Raw genomic sequence first — 23,411 nt, forward strand, 5'->3', positions numbered from 1 at the left:
CCAGCCCATTTTTTGAGGCTTGGATTTTTATAAAATCGAAATGGGAAGCTAATGCAAGGCTCCCTGGGTTGTACAGTATGTAACTGGGTTCAGAAGCTCTCTTGGTTTCTCATGGACTCCCTGGTCCCAGCCTGAAGACCAGATTAACCAGTACAGGACCTTACCCAGCGCGAGTCTACAACTTAGTCATGAACACATCCCTATCGACATCTAAAATGATAAAAATAGGTACAGGTTGGGTTTGTAGGGCAGACTCTAAAGTTCTTCCACGGCTTGAGTCTATGTGTTTCAGAACCAAGGGTAAGCTGGTGAGCTACCTGCCTCACCCACCAGTGCAATGATGCTCTGTGCTACTTCCTGGAGACACTCATGCATCCTCTCCACTCTGTTTCATTTCCTGCTTTCATTTCCTGGCATACTTGTCAAGAATCTTTGAATTTTTTAATTTTTTCCAAAATTATTATTTATTGTGAAAATATCGTACAGAGGGTTTCAATTACATAGGCAAGAATCTTTGGATTTTAAAGGTGTGTGTGTGTGTGTGTGTGTGTGTGTATACCTTAAGATCATCTGATCCAGAATTTTCAATTTCCACATGGATATTCTGCAGTGCAAGGGGTGGGGGGAGCAGTGCTTTGTCTGAGCTCTGATAGTAGTTGGTCATCAGAGCTGGATGCTAGCTTCCTACCTTCCTTCCCCTCTACCATTTTTTTTCCTATACCACACTACCTAAAGTAGGGTAGAGGAAATCCAAAACCAAATAAAACTCCTCAAACCACTGAAGCTATTTGTTAACCACAGCAATCTGTGGACAAAGACTTATATACTGGAAAGAAATGCTGTAAGTAGTAGTAATTGGCTGGGCATTGCAATGCAAAAAGGGCTAGTGTCTGCCTGGTAAAGCATGTGCTCCTCCATCCCAAGTTTTAGTTCTCCCCATTCCGTATCCTTTTAGGGCCATTTCTGGATGATCATTTTCTGTGAAGAATTTGGGGGAAGGCTGTCCACCAGAGCAGCAAATACTCACTGTTTATGGTACCTGCTAGTGCATTAATATTATTCAATCCAACAGTGGCTCCAGCCAGTCCTTGCAGAGTCCCAAGAGAGGTCAAGGAATTCATGGCTGCACCAGCAGTGGAGTTGGGGGTTGAAGCAGCCACTGAAAAACAGAAGAGGAGGAGAGAAAAAGCACAAGATGAGCCAAAGGCAGCTGTAACCATCATAGAGAGACAAGCTAAGTCATTGAATTGTTGCAAGTCCCTGATCCTCCCTTGTCTTTGTCCTGTGAAAGGCAAATGGAGTTCTACTCCTGGTCATTTTAACAATTAGATTAGATGATTAAAGACAAAGATTGTCGTAATAGGCCAAGGATGTAGCTTAGCAGTAGACTGGTACTTACTTAGCATGTTCAAGGCCCTCAGTTCACCACCACACTCATCCTCAAAATCATCACAGCTCTGTTCTGCCAATGCAGTGAATGTGTTTGCTGCTCTTCAAGACTAACTCTATCTCCTTTTGTTCAATTTTAGCCTTGGTACTTTTACTCATATATGCTTCAGCATGAAGTTCTAAGAATTATGGACATGGGATTAAAACCCACAGAACTATTATGTACATAACAAAATTAGTGCTAATCCATGGCTTTATAGTTTGAGAATTTTGTGAGTCGCTTTTGTGTGGAGATTATGCATAACAGAAATTGTCCTAGAAAACAAGTGGTATGGTATGGAGTATGTCTAACACACACACAGTTGAAGTTGCTGAGGGAAAATTCGAAAAAGGCAATACAAAATAAGTTAATTATTGAGAACTTCCCAGAAATGTAGACCAACAACAAACAAAACAGCTCCCCCTACATCAAATACCCCTTCCTCCATTTCTTGTCCCTCTTGTCCATTAAGAGTTTAGTCTTTCTGGGTTTCATTTATGAGGTTGGCCTCCTATTAGATACCTCAGGTTTGCACTGAATGTCCTTGTGTTCCTTATGCTATGGGAAGCAGAAGTTTATCAATGGGCCAAAAGCTCCTAAGGGTGAACCAACACCAATGTGGTGCTTTTCTAGGTTCCTTCTTTTCCTTAATCGCTAATTTCTGAGTATTCTAGTTTACTAGTTGTTGTTTTAATAATAATATTTGTAATAGCTTATTATAAAAATACCTTGTATGCCTTAACATATTTTCCCATGAAACTAACAGGACAGAAGATCTTCTCCTGCTCACATTTAGCATTTTTAGAGTTGAAAAGTAAAAACTGAAACAAAAAAAACTGCTGTAGGGTTCAAAAGTAGATACAACTAGCAAAAAATGAAGAAGTACTGGCGTCCATTCCGAAGAAGTATGAATAAAAAGGAAAGTGGGCAGAGCCTCAGAGAAATATGGCACACTAGTGAGCATACTGCCACTGTACTGTAATGCATACCTGCAGTACACATGCCCAAAAGAGACAGGAAAGACCGGACAAATGTCTAAGGATATGATGGCTAATAATTAATTAAGCATTAATTAACATATCAAAAAAATCAACAAACCGAATAAGATAAAGCACTCCTTTCTCACAAAGAGATATTTATCCAGATACGTGATAAAAGAAATGCTGACAAGGCAAAGAGAAAATCTTGAGGCAATAAAGTCTGTCCTCCAGTGGATTCACAACTGACTTCTCAGCAGAGGCAATGGAGTTATTTAATAGACTGCAGAATATGTTCAGAGTGAAGAAAAGATAGCTATAACAAAAAATTTTATCCATCAAAACTGTCTACTGAAAATGAGGGAAGATATTCCTGAAGAAAGATATTCCTAGATCAACAAAACAACCAGTCATTGCTATCAGAAATCTTATAAGAATTAATGAAGTTCTTCAGCTCCAAATTTCTTGTCACTTGAACTGAAGTCAGAAACACACAAAGTAAACCTAGTGACATTTCTCCCTCCTGCCCTCCTTCCATGTAGAACTGGGATTTGAACTTGGGCAGACCCTCTACCAGCCACACCCTAATCCTTTTTTGCATGATTTATTATTTTTTTAGGTGTGGTCAAGCTCCATCTACTTTTGGCCTCTTATGTAGCTGGGCTTACAGTTACTTCTATTTGGCCTCTTATGTAGCTGGGCTTACAGAACTACTATGCCTGGCTTATTGGTTGAGATGAAGTGTCACTATTTATGAGATTAGCCTTAAACCATATCTTTGCCTCTCTAGAATTACAGGTGTAGGCCACTACACCCAGCCTAACATTTCTTTTTATTTATTTTTTTGTAGAAGGCATACTGTATAGCATTTTCAACCTGGGGCAAAGCTGACTGCTGAATTGTAAGGAACATTCACCAAGTGACAGAAAACTGGCCATCAAGGGACTGTGGGTCTACTTCACTTAAAACATCTTTCCTACAAGAAGAAATTGCCCCTTGCCTTTTGTCCCTGTTTGCAGGTAGTGTGTAGTATAAATCTATCTCAGAAACTAGCTCACTTCCTAGAGAATAAATGAACAATTTTTTTGACTCTCCCCCTCCTCACTTTCTCCAGACATCCAGAGACTGTCTTTAAGCAACTTAAAACAATAGGAATAGGAATGAGCAAGAATGTGCCTTCAGTGCCTTCATTAGCCACTTCCCATACAATAATCAGCTGCTGAAAGCACAAGCAACTTTGTGGCTCAGGAAATTAAATAACTGTAAACAGAAAACGGCCTGTATTTACCAAATACACTCAGAAAATTGCCTGTACCTACCAAATACTCAGGACGTGGGAGCCTGCTGTTGCCATTTTGCCTCCATGGGCGCGGGAGCTGTGTGCCAACAGCGCAGGGTGTTTGAGGGGGGATAGTAATTATGCAGTGACATGGACGCCATCATCACTCGCAAACCACAATCCTAGGGCATTAACTCAATATAGCCTGCCTCTTCTCCCAAGGGGCCTCATTATTTTACAGTAACCACACTTCTCATTTTAATTTAGTTCTGAAAAGACCATGTTTGGTGGGGAGGGAGCAGAGGGAAGTGGGACTGGGAGGGAGGAGACTGTAAGACAATGGTGTCAAAGGTTTGAGGCTGTGTGATCTCACTACTTGACAGTCTTATGGGATGATGTTTTAGCCCACAAATGGCTGTACTGCTTTTCCTTCACTACACAGGCCAAGTAGCAAGCTTGAACCTAGTTTGCAATTCTCCAGAATAATATTTAGTATCATACCAAAATAATTTGTCCCATGTACTTGAATACCACTATATATGTGTAAATACATAAATTCATATATGGACACATATAAACCTCAATATTTCAATAAAAGTGAAGCTGAACTATTTTACAACTGAGACAATGATATTACTCTGATAACTCAGTTCCCTAAAGAACATATACAATTGAACTTCCTGTTGAACTTTTACTTAAACCCTACCTTAATTAGGAAGGAGGTCTTCTTGTTTTTAGACCTAGGTTTTCTACTATTTGTGAGATAACTATCTTTTCTGCTTCAACTCTTTTTGGAGTTCCAACTCAAAGCCTCAAGTAAACTGCCTTTTGAGCTACACTCTCTTTTTTTAGGTAGGGTCTCCTGGGTTTACCTGGGGCTAACCTTGGACTGTGGTCCTCCTACCTCAGCTTTCCTGCACAAACAGGACAGCGGACTTATGCTACCATGCCTGGGCTTGTTTCTGAAACTGGGTATTGTTTTTTTCTGGCTCACCTTGAACTACATTACTCCCACTTCTACCTCCTCTATGCTTTGCCTGTTTCAACTCTTGGTATTTCCCCAATCCTGCCAAATTTCTGAAGTCTCAGAGGCTCAGGTTCTCCTCCTCCTCATTTTAAAGGTTATTAATAGTCCATACTTCCTTCCTGGATGAGTGTCTATTTTCTGTACCTATCAGTTTTGGAAACATACTAACCAATTTTAAGCACAGCTCCTAAGAGTGGGTCTTGGGAATGGGTATGAAACTGGGATACACATTTACTGATCCTACATATAGGTTTAACAACTCAAGGCATGATTTCCAAGGAGCTTTCCCTTAATGGAACAATTAAGCAACATCTGCATCCAGCCTCACAGTAGGGGATAAACTCTGAAGAGGATGTCTCTGTGACTGACTCAGTGCATGGCTAAGCCTCAGGTGTTCTCTTTTTCGATTATGATCTATGTACTCAGCAACATTTTGGGTTTTTGCCCCTCAGCTATGTGCTGGTCCCAGCAAGAGAGGGAGAGGCAAGCTCACTGTGGTCGCTCCTCTGTGAGGGCAACAGTGAATGGGCTCTCTGGGCACTGCTCCCTCACCTGCTGCATGTGCGGCTGCAGCCCTGCACCCTGCCCTCAACTTAAGTCCTTCACTTTCCACCTCTCCCTAGGCTCTTCCTTGTTTCTTCTGTCCCCACACTTCTAACCGACAAGAATGACTACATTATGTCCATGAAGACAAATTTAGCTTTTTCTTGTGATATTGCTACTTTTATAGACTTTTTTGTTTCAATCACCTTTCAAAAGAAAAGTTCTTTAATTCTAGTTTCATATCACTACAGAGCTGAGATGTCTGCTCTACCACTGGCGTGGGACCACACCTCAGGAAGGAAGGGACCACCTAAATGCTAACTTTGTAAAATCCTTTTCTGCCCCTCTGTGTGTCTTCCCTGGTTACTAGGGATCTCCCTTCCACCTCCTCACCCATCTGTCTGTCCCACAAGCACAGTCATCAGCCAGGGATTTCCCCTTCTCCACCTCGATTCTAGCACAATACCCACAGGCCTTTCTCTGCAGTGGAGTCTCAGCCCACTCTTCCAGTCTCTACTATGCCTGGGGGTCAGGAAGCCAATTGCTGGTGGTGGATACACTTTAGTGAGCCTGTTTACATGGGCTTCTGCAATATGTGTCCAATCATCTTACAGTACAAAGGTTTCCTTGTCCTTAATACTCCACCACTAGTGAACACACTGCTCGCTGGTCACCCAAACAGCATGCTGAGGTCATCTTCAGTCCCTTTTGTTCTCCTTCACATCAGATCGGTTCCTAGGTCCAGTCAGGACTTGCTTGGGGTTAAAATCTGTAAGCGGCTCTTTACTACCTGTAAGAACAAGTCCTGGCTCCCTTAGCTGTGGCTTTTAATGTATCTCATACTTGTGAAAAATGAAGTGAATATCAGCTTGTGAATTAAATTCTTCATATTCCATGTATGATACTTAAATGTCTCCATTCTGTTTCTACCTACAAAAATTCTACCAACTGTTAAAATTTGGCTCAAATGTCTACTCCTCTAATTCTAATTCCCCTCATTTCCTCAGGGCAGAATTTCTCTGTCACTGACATGTACCTCACCTGTATGTCTCCAACTAGATTTTAGAGGTTGGTGCCATTTTGCTTATTTTTGTACAAGGCTGTTCTAGTTTATAGTGGTTCATGGGATGAAACCACACAAATGCTAATATTTTTCTTAAGTCGGAAACACTAGACCTTAGGTTATGAACTTCTGAGAAGTTGTGACTAGAATAAAATTGTTTTCCCTACTGAATACAGAACAGAGCTAGCAATCAACACATGCTTTTCATCAGTGTCGGCAGTGATAACATGGTTATGTCATGCAACAGATGATATACAGTGGGACTAAGATCTTATTGAGTGGTTGTGATGGATAGAGAACATATCCCTAGCACTCTTGGCACGTAAAAGGAACAGATTTGGATTTGCCTAACTGTGCAGATCAGTGTTTAAAAATGCATCACTAAGCTGGGGCTGATGGCTCATGCCTGTAATCCTAGCTACTCAGGAGGCTGAGAGCTGAAGATTGAGGTTCAAAGCCAGCCACGGGCAGGAAGTCTCGTGAGACTCTTATCTCCAATTAACCACCTGAAAACTGGAAGTAGAAGTGGTAGAGTGCTTGCCTTTAGTACAGAAGCTCAGGGACAGTGCCCAGGCTCTGAGTTCAAGACCTATGACCACCACCACAAATCACAACAAATCAAAACAAAATCATTAACATTAACTGGAGCAGACTTCAGTGCCACTCAAAACAAAAACAAAGTACAAGAGTCAGTCTGCAACTATTAAAGTGCGTACCCCAAAGAGTAATATGCCAAATAAGGAGCACCCTAAAAATGCAGTATCATGGTCTTCATAGCCACAGGTGAGGTGACAGGAGCTCACAAGCAGCGGGGCCTGGGCAAAGTCTGCCTGCGGAAATCACATGGGCTCCGTTCTCATTCATGTAGAAGTGGATCTCTCCACCCCCTCCCCCTGTAGCTTTATTAAACTTTAAATTCCTTCAGGACTTAAAGGACTCAAGTCTGATCTAGGTCAGGGCATCTCAAAATGGCCTCTCATTCACTATGCACAGGTGACTACTGGCAGGAGCGCTCAGGGTCCTCAGCAGATGGACATATTGTACATTCAATTAGAGAATTAGCTGTGGATCTATTTGGACCAACAGACTTCACACCATTGTCCTAATGACAAGTGAAATTTAAAGCTAATGCCATACAACTTCTGTTTGAGAAATATTTGCAAGCAGGTTGATCAATGCCCAAGTAACCGCCAATTAGTAAAAAGCCATTTCCAACTACTTCTTCCCCCCACCCCCCAAATTGTGCATTTTAAATGTCCAAAGCCTTTTCGTTTTGGTGCAGTGCTTGTGCTGAGAAGTCACTAAGCAGAAGTGCCAAGCATCCTTCTATCTGGAAAAACCCTCACATTTGCTATTTTGTCCCTGCCAAAACGACCTAAAGGACAGTTAGCTATTCAGAACTCTTTGCTACATTAAATGTGTAAAAGAGAATAAAATGGAAAAAAGTGGATAAAGTTGTTCTCCTTCCTCATCTTATCTAACTCAAAATTTAATGTAGGTATAAAATGTAAGGGTATAGATATTATAGTTTACATTTAAGGCCTATTCAAATTATTTTCCTATGGGGGAAACTTAGTAAAAAAGTACTTTTAAAAAGCCAATGCTAGCTGGGCACCAGTAGTTCATGCCTGTAATCCTAGCTACTTAGGAGGCTAAGATATGAGGATTATAGTTCAATACCAGCCCGGGCAGAAAAGTCTGTGAGACTCTTATCTCCAATTAACTACTAAAAAGCCAAAAGTGGCACTGTGGCTTAAGTGGTATAGCGCTAGCCTGGAGCAAAAAACTCAGGGACAGCACCCAGTTACCGAGTGCAAGCTTCAGGACCAGCACAAACAAAAAGAAGGGAAAAAACAAAAAAATGAATGCTAGCATATAAAGTACACAAGGGTAGCTGTCTCCACTGACAGATGTCAAATGTCTAGCATAGTCCCAAGTTAGTATTAGATGTTCAATAAGTATTTTTTGAATTAATGAAAAATAGATCCGAATATTATAGTCACTACAGTGACATTTTATTTGTGGAACATCTAGTGTAATTTTTACCCCATTAATATTAATGAAAATACAATGAGTTCATTAATGTCAGGAACAGATACTATACTTCCAAAAAAACGCAAGGCAGGGGGAATAACAGGGTATCAGTCCTCTTTCTGTAGGAAAGAGGATGTGAAGATGTTTGATACAAGCCCACAAATAAATAGCTCATGTTTCTAACTGCCTGATTCTGTTTGATTAAACCACTTATAAGGATAGTTAAAAGCCAGGTGCCGGTGCTCACACCTGTAATCCTAGCTACTCAGGAAGCTGAGATCTGAGGATTGTGGTTCAAAGCCAGCTCGGGCAGGAAAAGCCATGAAAATCTTATCTACAATAAACTACCAGAAAACTGGAAGTGGCTCTGTGGCTCAAGTGGTAGAGTTCAAGCCCCACGACCAACTAAAAAATAAAATAAAATAAAGTAAAAGGATAGTTAATAGTGAGGAGAACTGACTACTTTTCCCTGAAAATAAGCAGTAAATGAAGGTTATACATAAGGCTACGTAAGAAGAGAAGGGCAAATAACCTAGATATTCTTCATATAAATTTGGTCCCTGTATTAATAAAGTGCTCTGTGTCATTCTTATTCTAGAGATGACCCACTTTCAGTTTACTGAAGTATATTCCTCTTTAAATATACTTCCCTTTCACGACATTTTTTGTCTTGCCTGGTAAGACAAGGTGTGCTGATTTCTAAGTAATATATTTTGATGCCATGACTCAGATCAAACCTATCTGTTTCTGCCTGGGTTAAGGAGATGCCTATTCTGCTCTGCAAATACTTTCCTACTGTTGGATAGGTGCTTTCTTTTTCTCACCCTGTATTATCTTCAGCAGCTCAGGCAGACACAACTTATTTGGAGTTCTTTCCTGGTATTGGGCCATGTCAGGAAAGCCACACAGAAAGGGGCCAGAGAAGGTGAGGCCAGAGAAGGGTTTTATGAAGTTAGCATTTGGGTGGTTGCTCATGGGGCAGGGCAGATATCACAGCTCTGTAGGCAGAGAAGTGATGTGAACCTGGAATTAAAGACCTTTTTATATTGATAGCTGTTAATTAAAAAAGTATAGAATAGCAGAAAAAGTTTGTTTTTAATTTAATGGAAAAATGTAATCATATAAGTTAAAAACATTGTTTTCAACAACTTAAGAAACTGAAGAGGTGATGTGAATGTCTATTTTATGTCTCTTAAATGACCACTTTATGTTAAACCTTCTAGAATGCAAACTTTAGGAAGAAATTACCAAGTACATACCCCTCTGAATTAATGATATTAGTCCTTAACAGGCTTATGTTATGTGTTCCTAATTTTAACAAGGAAAGCTTAGGGGTCCTAACAAGCTGTCAATGAGCCTAAAATGTTATATACAATGAAAGATAAGTAGAGTGCTCTGTCAATTGCTAATTGTTTCAAAATTTTAACCACAGCTATTCCAGGTCTTTTGTCTTTCTAGATTTGAGTCTCCCTGAGCATTTGCAGTCATGCCCAAAGAAGATGGTTCTTACAAGTATTTAGCACTTAAAATTAATGGATTCAACTTAAACACTATGTAGAAGCTATTTTTTTCTAATCTCATTTCTTAAATTTGGCTATAAAGGATGTTACTGGTACAGACCTGATCTAGCTGTCATACCTTTCCAAAATGGGATGAGACCAATCAGGACATCTCAACAAGGAAAAACTAACTGGGACACTTCATCTTGGCAATAAGAAAAGACACCAAGACAAGGCTTTATCCTGACAATGAGGGACTAGAAAGGGACAATGCAGAGAAAGAAAACTGTTACCAGAATTGAGATGGAGTCACCTTTTCAAAAGTTACTGAAGCCAAGAGTTGAGAAGAAATAGTTCATAAACATGATTACCTGATGTCCATGTGTAACCACGCTTGTCTACCTTCCAACTGGATAGGAATGTGCACCCTTGCTTACCTATGACCTGGCAGGAGAAACTCAGATGGCATTTTTCCTATGGGACCTTACATTGTTTTAGCCAAGCTTATGTTCTCTTGTCTCCTGGCTATAAAACTATAGTTTAAGGGCTAATTCTGCTAAGTTCTGAGTATAGCTCTTCTGTAAACACAACTACTGTTGGTTATAATCTCCTAAAAATACACCCTTACTACAGAGCTCCTATGAATCAGGACCTGGGATCCCAGCTGTCCCTGCTATCCCCATCAACAGAGTGAAGACCAGAGGTTCTGATCTAGGCCTCATTCCAGCAGGAAGCAGCCAAAGGTCTGACTTGGACTTCCCATTCCCTAAAACATGTCATGATTTTGAGTCCTTGATGGGGGAATAATGATAGGTAGTATTCAGGCAAGAGTGATTGAAAAATGCAAATAGAACCTCAAATGGAAGATAAGATCACAGAGTCTTAGGGAACACTGCAATTAAACTTCCTAACTACCTCTGTGGCCCATTAAGTTCACTGAGTATCATTAGAGGGAGTTTTTGAGTAGTCCACCCCCCTAAGGATTAAAATTGGCCTCTTTCTAGCCTAAGCTAGTTCAATGAATAGTTCTTGAAACAACAGATCTTTACCTTATTTACCCAAACCACCAAACTGTATACTAGAGGTCAGATGTAATTCAGTAAGCTTCCTCCACCTTTGAGACAGTGATTGTGCCAGAAGGCTAGTCCTGAGGTAGCTTTTAATACTTCAAGCCCCTATACTTCAGTAGAAACCTGTGCTGTGGTAAAAATCATTCTCACCCTAGATGGGACCCATTTTCACTGTATTCTAAATGTGTTACTTTCTAATATATTTTCCAATAATAATAATAAGTCCTGTATTTTACAAGTGCAATATAAATTAAAAAACACTTTGAAAAGCTAAATGGGACCTCACTTATCTAACAGTAGAGGAATACCAGAAGCTATGCAGAATTACTGATGTACATGTAATAAAGGAGAGGTTGCTGAGGATGATCTGAGGGTCATTTTTCAAAGGCCCACATTAGAGTAAGTTGTTCTGAAAATTAAGTATCTTTCTTTAAGACTGTAGACTTTATTTTATGCCATGATTTCAGAACATTTTGAAGCCATTTTTTGGGTACAATCTTGTAATTAAAAAATGGTTTCATGTGAGTTTAATATGTTATTGATTCCTTCTTCCGAATGAAGAATAGAGGTGAATATTCACATGTAAGATGTGTTTATATTTGGATTACTCAAGAACCACATATTGTAAGGTTGATGAACTGATGTCAGCTCAGTGGCTCCTCAGAGAAGTGTACACCAGGCTAGACAGAATGAATGGTTCTTGCATGCCAGATTGTTTCACTTGGTTCTTCTTTTGAATTAATTAAAAAAAACAAACAAACCTTTGACGGCCTGTGTGTTTGTCTTGTTCTAAATGCAAGGGCAAATACAGACATATAACATACTGTTAATGCTTTAAAAAGCTTACTATATAGATGGTAAGACACAAGATATGTGCCCAGACATCTGTCCTGAAAGAAAATATGAGTATCTTAATGGAGGGCTGGCAGTATTAAAGAATGTGGGTGGGGCTTACAGGACTCCTATTCTTGCTAATATTCCACACTGTCTCCAATGCCCTCAAGGAGTTCCTGGTGGTTTCTTAGAACTAGGTAAGTATTTATATTGGAGATGGCATGTGGAAATGAAGCTGTACTGGAAGAAAGGCTTTATCAGTAGAGGTGGCATTTGCATTGATCCTTTTTTCTCTTAGGTACTGATAAAAGTATGAAGGCTGCTGTTTGAGGTGTACTACTGAACTACGGCTGGTTGTGAGATCCAGCTACTGAGTTCCATTAGTGACTGAAAATGGTGGGAAGCCAGTAGGAAGAACAAGTCACGTGGAAGTTTAGTCTTGGGCTGTCTAAAGTTGAGCTATCATTGCAGTCCCCTTAGGAAGATGGTCCCTCCCAGAGTCCGTGGTCTGTCTGTCCCTGTCTCTGGGCCTCATCATAGTCTGCCATGTGCTACTTACTACCAAGTGAATGTTACTACTTGGAGGGGCACTGTAGAACTGAGGCATTTTTATATATTGATCCAACAAATACTAGATAGAAAGATGATTTAATTAGCCTATGAACTGCCTGTCTCCACAGAATGCAGGTCTCATATGATATAATGTACATTGTAGGATAGCAAACAATTCTGTGAACTGAAAGACTATACTATAACTTCCAGATGATAGAACTTCCAGATGAAGTTCAGTTTCCTACTGCTCATGTAGCTGCTGTAGGGATTTAGGGACAGCAGACAAAACCTGCTCATCAGTTATCACCATGTGAGGAATGCAGGAAAGGCCAGAATCACATCAAAACACCTTCCACTTCTGCTAACCTCAAACTATCCAGAGGGTTCAACATTTTCCTGGGACTTGGTCTTAGCCTTCAAGAAAGCTGAAGCTAGGGGAAAAGATTGTTCAGAATTTAAAGGGAAAACTCTTTGAAGAGGCTTCAGTAGGCATGGAATAGTGCTGACTGCATTTTAAGATGCTTTTCACTATTGAAAGAAATTATCCATTATCCTGAAGTGTGCACTTGACTGAGTCTGTACTTACAGAAACATCTGGAGAATTTTAAAATGTCTTTTTCTTTAAAAAAAGAGAACAGAGGAAGGTCAGTGAAATAGTGTGACACATAAATGCACTTTTAGGATTTAGATAGAAAATGCCAAAGAAAGGTTCGCATATGGTTAAGTCACGCTGTCTTCTAAGCTCTTACAATTATCAGATAAAACAACACATCTAGGAACAGGGTCTGAGAAGAATATTATCTTTACAATCTAGCTGCAATGCCTAACCTACAATTTGCTACTCTCTATAAACAGAAACCTCAAAAACAGGTTCCAAACTAGGTAAGAAGAAATGACCCAGGAATGAATTAATTAAATAGGAGACTTGAAATAAACAAAGGAAAAATTATCCTATCAAAATAAAACATAAAAACACGATTAGATTAAGCTTCAAAAGACCCATGAGAAACTCATAAAAGGCATAATATGCACTTACCTGGTTTTTATTCTTCCATGATTTAATTTCTAATGTTATTCACTACCATCTGATAATTGCGTGAAATACTTATTCTAACCACGGGCAATTTAAACTATTTTAATTTTTATTTCAAGGCCATGAGACAAAGGAACCTATTTATGGCCTCAGGGGATTTTTTTAAACAAAAATTAAAGCTAAATTGCTCATGGTTCAAAGCCAAGACTATTTAAAATCATTTATAATAATGCTGTAGGGAGACTTTTTCTGGGTATGCAAAATTGAAAAGATAAATTTACAATTACTAAAAAAATTAATAGTTTGGGGAGTTAAACTGCCCCTTTCCTTTCTAGATGAATTTGTCTGAACTTGGAGACATTTAAAAATGTAGCAAATGCAGGGCATGTATAGAAGTGAGGGGGTGGGTCTTCCATTCACTTTCATACAATGGCTGGATGTGTACATGGTGCAAAAAGCCAGCCAACCCACTATCTATTTAAAAAATAAATAAATAATGGTATTGGCTTTGGGGATATCTTCCTTTTACCACACAGGAAATCGCCTGGATAAGGGGGAGAGTCTTGAACTCTACTCACACATTTTCTGTGAATTTATAAAAGTCCTTGATGGAAATCACACAAATACATTTACTTTCACTTGAATCCCTAAGTTTTTAAAGTTACTCTTAGCAAAAGTAATTGAAATGTGGATTCACACCATTTTTACCGTATGTTTCAGGGTTCTAATAAAATACTTTCAGGTATTATTCAAACATTCCTCAACAGAGAAGAGAAAAGTCACATTCAGTGCTGCCTCGGGTGGCAGTAGACACAGAGGGAACAAGCTGGGTTCCTAGGACACCTCCCCCTTAGGAGTACGGGAGATGCTTTGCTGTGGTCATTTGTGACTAGAGCGAGAGGAAGGAAAAGAAATCTACAAACCCATTTTCTCTTTCATTGTGGCCACAGAAATAATTGGGATGGGCAAGTATGTTTAAAATTCCTCCTGACAAATGCTCAGACCATCAACCTGTGTTGTGCATCCCACATTTTAAGAAGATTATAACCAATTTGTGATCTTTGGTATTATTGTTTAAACATGAAATCCCCTGTTGTCCAAACTTATGTGTTGAATGCCTGGTCCGTAGGTGGTGCTATTCTGGGAGTTGTTGGAGACTTTAGTAAGTAGGGTCCATCTGGAGGAAACAGGTCACTGGGGGTAACTGGTAGGTTTATCCTTGAAATCTACATTTTGATCTACCCCCTTTCTGTATTCCATTTTTCACTTACTGTCTGCCATGAGTTTAACAGCCTCCCATCATCACATGTTCCTGTCAACATGATATTCTACTTCACCACTGAGTCAAGTGAGTATGGACTGAACCCTCTGATACAGTGAGCAAACATCCTTCATCTCCTCAGGTTGTTTATGTCAGGCATTCTGTCACAGTGACAAAAATGCTGACTAATACAAATGGCTGTGAATCTAATGACCACAATCTTCTCCCTTTCCTTCCCTTTGCTCAGCACCAAGACTTCCTTTCTAGTTTACTCTCAAGGTCTCTCCTGCTCCTCTGTCTTTACAATGCTCTGTCTTCTAAAGGCTCTACATGGTTTTCTTCACTCAATTCAGGCTTCTGCTCAAATGCTACCTTTTAAGAGAGGGATTACTTCCTTTGATTCCTTCATCCTATCTCTGTTATTCTGTTTGCTCTTATAACAGCCTTGGCTACCATGTCTGTATCTTACATTTATATACTGCTTGTCCAGGATGCCTGGAGAGACTAAAAGACTTATGAGTGAAGGTAGTACATGTGTGTCTGGTTCACTGTCATTTTCCTAACAGCAGGACAATGTCGAATATTGAAGAAAGCATGTAATACATATGAGACATAACTGATCAGTTATGTCTGCTTTTGCACTTGGCTTCTTAAACTGCCAAGTCTCTGACTAGAAATAAAGTAAAATGTATGTATAATACATTTTTAAAATGTGATTATTTTAGTTTTTATAGGGGAAAATATTAATACATGGTAATTTCACTTATAAAACAGATAAAGTACAGGAACCAAATCTTAATGGTTTTAAGAAAAATCACTTATTTCTTAAAAGGGGCAATTGAATATATTAAAGATGTTTAGTTTTCAAAAGGGGTCATTGAAGGATTGCTTTACCTAAGTTTGTGAATCATATTATATAATATATGTATATATATACATAAAACTTAATTTCTTGAAAAAGATTACTTAAGTTGATTTTCGAGGAGTTCAATGTATCCTATGAAAATGAAGCCTATTATAGTAGTAATATGTTTTCAAAACATTTTAAGAAATAGGGTCACTATACCCCTAAGCATTATTACCAAGAGATTTCAGCATATTAAGATAAATTCACCAGATTCTCCTAAATATCTTTAGGTTTCTCCCTCAAAATCATACTCCTGATAAAATGTCTTATGTTCACAAATTTTTATAAAGATATAAGATTTAGTGCTTTGAGTGTTATATGCTCCTGTCTCCACACTCCTTCAAGTCAAAAGCCTTGAGAAAGCTAGGTCTATTGCAGGCTGTAGCTTTGATTTAATCGTTTTCTGAGAAAACCCTAAACAATTATTTTGCTAACACTTAGCTAATTATTTGTGTACACTTAGAGAGTGTCAGAAGAAGCTGTCCCGGCCAACTTCTTCATATAACAGAAAAGGTGGTGAGATCATCTACTCAAGTCTAGAAAATTCAGAGTGAAAGAAAGCCAGTAAAACATTCTAACTTTTCATTTTTTAAAAGAAAACAAATTATAGTATCTAGGTAACTAACCACATATTTACCATGTATGAAAAGAAAAATGTCATATGCTTTTGAATAAGGCAACAACATTTCTGAGGAAAAGACCTCATTACATAGTTTAGAATCAGATCATAGTGAAAACAAAGATGTGTCTTGCTAGGTTAGGGATTTAAAAATCAAATATGAAGAGATGAACTGATATAAAATCCAACGTTTGGATGATTATGAATTTTGATATTTAATGAAGAATTCTTAAATTCTATCATTTTCTTAAATTCTTAAATTCCTGAAGACAGGACAAAAAAAAACAGGACTAAGCAACTAAAGCGCCTCACAGTACAAATAGACAAGATAAGCCTTTCTGAAAGTAAAACAGATATGGGAAAATCACAATAATGATGGATTCTCTCACTGAGAACATTTCTCATTTTGACCTTGGAAGATAACACACATTAGATCTTGTTCCACTCATCCTAGACTTATCAGTCCCCACCCTTTACCCATGGTGTGGTATGTACAGACTCAAGCACACAGTGCTTTTGATCACACACAGGGAAAAGCAAGCCTCTACTTACCGGGACTTGTGAGGGCACCCAGAGCGCTGCTTGTGGTAGAGAGAGGGTTTGCATTGGTGCTGGTGGCTGAGGTCTGGGCAGCTGCTGCGGCAGCAGCCAGTGTCGCCAGATTCTGTAACTGTAAAGCATTCATGCCTGTGGTGGAAAGAAAAAAGTGACATTAGCAAGATACTTGACTTTCCTAGTTCACGGACTAAGTAGGCCCACAAAGCCATGGGGATCCCCGCATTTGTGCCAGTGCTTTCATGATGTACAGAGCTGCCCTAGACTTGTGAGGTGAGCCCATCTGCATGGGAGGCTGGGCCTGCAGTCTCTCCTCCAAGAATACCTTCTTCAGGTCCTTAAGATTCCATCTTCTTGAGACTGGGCACTCAGAACGGCATTCCATACATCCAGTGCTCCTCATCAGTCAGCTCCCAGCCTGTCCTAGCTCAGTATCCCCTTCCTGCTGTTTCTTCTCCATGTTGTAGTGCCAACTAGGAAAGTCTAGTGGTCATTGTGTACTGACTGGTCACAGTAGGGCTTTGTGGACTGGCAGCTTCTGTGACTTAGCTGTCAGGAAATGGTGAGATTTGGGCTTAGATGGCTGCAGGAAAAGCTTCAGGGCAAACTCCCAACTCCTACACTGTACAGGTGCATGTATAAGACTTCAGAGGAAATTATAATTCATCAGTTAAATGCTACTTTCAACTTGAACTGATACAGGTTCTAATCCTGCCTCTGTCACTTTTCTGGCTGCTGGAATCCAGGCAAATTACTCAGTCCTTTCCCTTTCCCCTTCCTTTCCTTGTTCTGGGGCTTTAACTCAGGTTTGGGTACTTTCCTGGAGCTTTTCTGCTAGCACTCTACCATTTGAGCCATAGCTTCACTTCCAGCTTTTTGAGAATTGGAGATAAGGGCCTCATAGACTTTCCTGTCCAGGCTGGCTTTGTACTGCAGCCCTCAGGATTACAGGTGTGAGCCACTAGCACTCAGCTTCTCATTTTGTGATTAGTGAGTGTACCTGACCTCACAGGGTTGTTGTGCAGATAAATAAGATGAAAAATGAAAATTACTCTGACACAATGTAAGTCCTAAGTAATTATTAGCTATTATTTTTGTTATTGTTGTTGCCATTGCACTTCTCTATCCAGATTTATTTTAAAGGGGAACTCTAACATGTGTCCACAGTAGGAACTCAGTATGTGCATTGAAATGACAGTGCCTTAATAGAGCTTCATTTGTAAAAAGAGCTGTATTCACGTGTTACAGATATTCATCTTTTAAAATGGGACTGTCTTAAATAGAATGGATTTCTGATTAGTAAAAAGAAAGGAAAGGAGAAAAAATTTGCAAGAAAGCAAGAGTGGGATCTGATAAGATATGAAGCCAGCAGTTAACGTTAGACTCATGCCTGGTGTCTGTGGTATCTGTATTTCCAACATCTTTTCTCTTCCCCCTCTATTTCTCAACCCACAGGTTCTCAATGGAGGATCCCCCCCCCATGATTCACTTTGTAGTAAGAGAATACAAAAGTACTTTTCTCCTTATATAGAAAGAGTTAAGTAACCAGCTTAATTTTGCCTTTTCATGCCTTAAATCCAGATGCTTACTAAATGTCTACTGAACAAATTTAATCTGCTTTAGGCAGAATGGCCTGATAACTGCTTTCATATGTGTTGGGAAGGAAGATGGAGGGGACAGGTAATATACCTGAGTAAACCCCCAGCCGCTGGCATTGACTATGGTCTGAGCTCTATAGGAAAGCAAGGCTGCTGAGCAGCAGTGCTGTCACTGGCGTCTCTGTCCTGGTCTCTGACCAGAGTGTATTTTTACTTAGAAAAAAGCTCCTGATGGTTTGGCTGAACAATACATTTTCATTTTGTCTGAAAATGATACTCTTATCTGCTTCCAGGGGACATCCAGACCCATTGGCTTAGAGTGAAAGCTAAATACCTATTCACTTTTTAGGTAGAGATGTCTTAGAAGCAGGACACAAGTATTTGTAAAATCTTGGAAATTTCTGAAAGAAAAATCCACCTTTCTTGCAACCCTTCTTTATCAAGCAAATGCAAATGTAAACAGATCTCTCTTGATGTCTTGGATCAAGGGTCAAATGGTATCAAATGGAATGCGGGTGTTAAGAACCATTGGTCTTTTAAGTGTTACGTTAGCAAAGAGGGAATGGAGTAAACACAGGAACTGCTGGATTTTAGTGCAGGTCCACTTAAATGCAGTAAAGGACTCTACTTCCTAAAAGGAACAAGAATCCACTTCATGCGTGAGTGTGACAAGAGCATCCTGGCTAAGTGATCCTGCAAGGAATGAGGCACATTTGTACTGATCCGTCTGTCCCCTCTGATGTTTTAATGATGTAAACCAGATGATCAGATAAATCACCAAGAAAAGAACAGGGTTTATGCACTGATATTAAATCCTATGCTATGCACCTGACAGAACCATTACTCTAGCTCAGACCAGCAGGTCCTCCTCTAGAACAACTATGCCCCCCAAGTGTTATTGTAGTATTAGAGCCATGGAGCCAAGAACTCAGGTTCTTGGCCAAAGCTTTGTAGCAGAGTCTCCTGAGCCTAGGGTAAAGGCCTCCTCCCCCAATTCACTGTCTCTCCCTGAAGATGGCTCCGTTTCTACTTAATGTGCACTTTCTATGTGGTTATCTACAAACTCACTTTTCTGTGATTCTCTCTTCAAAGTCCACTTAAACACTACGTATATGTATTTCTTACCATCACAACCAAATACTAATTGAGTTCCTAGAGGATAAAAGTTTTTAATCCCTTTTTTTTTGGGTGCAGGTCCTGGGGCATGAACTTAGGACTTGGGTGCTGTCCCTGAGCTTTTGTCCTCAAGTTTAGCACTCTACCACTTAAGACACAGTGCCACTTCTGGCTTTTGTGGCAGTAAGAATCTCAGACTTTCCTGACTAGTCTGGCTTTGAACTACGATTCTCAGCCTCCTGATTAACTAGGATTACAAGTGAGCCACAGGTGATTAGCTAGGATTACAGGTGAGCCACTGATACCAGCTCATCTTATTTATAAGTCCACATAAACACTTAAGCACACACACATATTTACTGCTTAATATATGTTAATTGGTGGACAAATTTCTTCAAGATGTATGGACAGGTAATGATAACAAATATTGAAGAAATGCTATGAAGAGTATAGTCGTCTATAAAGCCAATCAAAGTTTCAGTTTTCTCCATTCTTTTTTGTTTTGTACTTATGTCAGCACCAAATATTGACTGCTTTCCCTCAATAATAAGCAAATGTACTGCATAATTTCTTCTCAGATCATATTTATTCATCATCTTACCCACTGACATTCATTAAAGTCCTGGAGCCAAGCCAACAACAATGAGGTTCTCTTCCCCACTGCCTTGTTCCCTTAAGAATTCAGGATTAAGGGTGTGTGTTCCTTGTCGATGGCTCTCCATATCTGTCCTATATGCACACCACCATCTTAGAGAGTTTAACAGCCTCTTTAACCTTTCCTTGTTGTTACCTAGAAAGGCCATGTAGAGTGACCGAGGCTCTGAGGCATCACTGCAGAGGATGGATAACACTGCCCAATAATACACAATGGAAGGACAAGGTATGAACCCAAGAAGCTGAGATAAAAATAGTGGAAATAAGAGGCCTGCTAGCAAAAAGGGAAGAGAAGAGTGGGAACCAGTCAGACAGAGGAGCTGCACTTGCCTGCCCAACTATTTTTCTGTCAATCCATCAGTCTGTATGTGTCAGATCTATGCAAGGTGCTGAGGGTAAGTAGGAAATGAGACAGTGCCTGTGCTCAGGAGGCTGCTGGATCTGGCAGCAGGGGAAGCCAGTAACTGGAAGGTTCCTACTAGCACACTGGATTCTGGAAATAGACTCAAACTTAGAGCCACATTCTCATGAAAGCCCCTGCGTTGATGGAGAGATGAAGAAGCACAGAAATGCACTAGTAAGCTGAGGAGTGGAGCATTAGTGTCTGCCTCTTCTTGCTTGTCTGTCATGGTACCTATGTGTCAATCCATCAAGCTTTCATGCCTTTGATGCCCTCTTCTACAAAGTGTCTCAGTTTGACCCTACATTTTTGCCTTTCTCAATGCAATCTGGGGAGGGACATCCCATTCTTTACCGTATAATGTATCCTTAGGGCTTGGAATGGTCAGCATTCTCTGCTGGTAACAAAAATGATTAATGCCATTTAACATAGTATGGCCTGGTGAAGAAGTGTGTAGGCCTTGGGTTCAAATAAACCTAGCTTTGTCCCATTTACTCCAGCCTCAACCATCTGGAGTAAACTGGCCTGTGCTAGGTTCTCAACTGTAAAATGGGATTATAAGTGTATGTCTTCTGATTGTCAAAGTATGTAAAGTTCAAAGAACAATGCCCTGCGCAGTTAGGCTCAGAGTGTAAACACTCAGCTAGACTCCATGTTGCTTCAGTGAGGATGAAGTGTGTGCCAGGTATGCTTCTCAGTGCTTTACCATGTGCTCTCTCTGGGTTTATAACACACCTACCTCTGTAGGCACTCTGTTGTCCAGCTCACGGCAAAAGGAAACCAGTGTGCAAAAGTCAAGGCACTGTTACCCACTCTCCAAGGAGCAGTCCTGAGTCAACAAGAGGGAGGTCCAACTTTCTTTTTAGTGTATCTGTCCTCTCCTTGTCAACATGGCTTTTTTATAGTGTTCCTTCTGTTCTCTTGCTCCCAATTTGGGGCTCTCCTGCCCTCTTCTTGTTTTTTGACCTCCATTACTTGGTATTTTTAAACAACTTTAGGAGGGTTCGGGAGGACAAAGAGAAGAGTGATGATACAGCATGGGGTTTCAAAAGGAAATATAGGTGAAGCACCAAAATAATCCTTGACCTGCTCTTCCCCTCACTTTAAGTGGTCTTGTTAACACATTATGTATGAATTGTTAGGAATGGCAAGCCTGGTAGACAGAGCTTTATAACAATGCCCATTCAGTTTGTGGTACCTGAAATTTAGGTACTAAATTTATGATCTTGTCTTGACTGGTAGTTAAGAACTGAGTTAATCAGTACTCATGCTCTAATTAAGTACTACACTAAGTAACTAACTACTTGATAACTTGTACGGTACTTGTATCTGCTTTCTAAATCTCTCTAAATGTGATTTCCTTATACATCCATCACCAGAATCTTGGATGTCACGGATCAGTTGCCTGGGTGAGCAAAGGACTCCTATGGCCATTTCTTATCAATATCGAGTCTGTCAACATGCTATTCCTCTCCCCTTCCTTGTTTTTGGAGGCCTTAGGGACAGGAGTCTGGAATTTGATGAAAAAGTGAGTATGTATGTTTTTGTGTGGGATAATTTTTGTGACGAACCTTAAAAAGCTGAAGAACCTCTGATCTGGTTAACCTGAAAAAGGGACATGATCTAGTAGGAAGCTACTGATTGAGAAGCCTAGGGTTGGGACAGTGGTGTATATGAGGAATCAAGAAGGAGTTAGAGCTGATGAGAGAAGAGAAAGAAAGCAAAGCAATGTCTCCTCCCATGCAGACACACATGCATACAACAGAAGCCCACCTAGCCAGAACTTCAGTCAGTGATGCTTTCCTGGACACAGCTAAAACTGAGGGAGGACTTGAAAAGAGGTAGGAGCTAGGAAACCTGCAGGCCCAGAGTCTCAGCTAGACCTCCTCCTCCCTTCGCTGTGGTTTCCCGGCAGCTGGCACAGAGAGTGAAGTACGAAGCTTTTCTTCCTCTACGAGGCCCGATGTCTCACTTTAGCCTGTCCCTCTTCAAGGATATTCCTGCGCCATCGTGGGCTTTTAAATAGTACTGATATCTTGTGAGGACAGGCTCACATTCAAGAGTTTCAGTGGCTACCTGTTAACCACACCACACTTCGTAGAATCCTGCATCAGCCTTCTAGTTTCAGCCACTAAAGCAATTACTGTCCAGGTGGGGAGGAAAGCTCTCCCTTCCCCTGCAGTAACTGCCTTTTCTTCCCCAGGGCTAAGTCAACAGTGAGGGTGGCTCAGAGCACTCAGGGAGCCCTCATTCCTCTTATTTGGAATGCATATTCCTTGTTCCTTTACTGTTACTGCTTTCTCTTCCTTCTCCTTTGGGGCATTGCTCCCTGGCCTCCGTTTCAGCTTTTCCACCCCCAGTAACACTTTTCTCTTTCTTGGCTACTCCTACATAATCATGATGAAAGGGCACCAGACGGAGAGGCGCCTGTCACCCTTCTGGAAGCTAGTTCTGGCTTAGCAAATAGCTTTTATGAGAAGAAAAATGATGCCATTTAACTTCATGAAGCACTGTGCTCCAGCTGGGTACCCCTCAAACTATGCGCAATAGTCTAGGTGACTACACTTGTGGAGCACTGAAGTTTTAAGAAATCAAGCAGTGAGCTGCTATGATACAGCACAAGGGGAAAAGGCTGGGGATACAAGAATTCAACTTTTCATTCTGTATTTGGAAAACAAAAATCCTTCTCAAAACAAAGAAATTGTGCTGCAAACAGATGATATGCCTACTTGAAACTTAAGATTAAAAAAATTATAAGGAGAAGGGCACAAAAATTTAATTTAATGTTCACCTTAGGTAATTTTGTGTCTTATTGTTTGTGGCAATTACCATAAATCTGCATATCAATAAGCAAGAACAGATGTCAGTTGTTACAAGTGCTTGCCAATCAGGTCTGGTAAAAAGTGACAGATGGGTGGTTATAGAACATTCTCATAAGGCCTATTAGCACATTCGCAGGAA

The 23,411-nt window shown here is 40.2% G+C and overlaps 1 protein-coding gene across 11 annotated transcripts in view; it reads right to left on the reverse strand.

Moving 5' to 3' along the window:
- The window catches only part of Celf2 (CUGBP, Elav-like family member 2), a 162,791-nt gene that overhangs the window by 17,812 nt on the left and 121,568 nt on the right, over window positions 1-23,411 (reverse strand). For 7 of the 11 annotated variants that reach the window (XM_013014667.1, XM_013014671.1, XM_013014666.1 and 4 more), the window contains 2 exons: window positions 16,680-16,814; window positions 1,028-1,159 (listed from right to left, as the gene is read on the reverse strand). In XM_013014667.1, coding sequence (XP_012870121.1) covers window positions 1,028-1,159; window positions 16,680-16,814 — 267 coding nt within the window. The remainder of the gene's footprint in view (window positions 1-1,027; window positions 1,160-16,679; window positions 16,815-23,411) is intronic. The other 4 variants (XM_013014676.1, XM_013014670.1, XM_013014672.1 and 1 more) reach the window with 1 other exon arrangement.

The sequence above is a fragment of the Dipodomys ordii genome, unplaced genomic scaffold, assembly GCF_000151885.1.
Source record: "Dipodomys ordii isolate 6190 unplaced genomic scaffold, Dord_2.0 Scaffold24, whole genome shotgun sequence".
Taxonomy (NCBI): Eukaryota; Metazoa; Chordata; class Mammalia; order Rodentia; family Heteromyidae; genus Dipodomys; species Dipodomys ordii.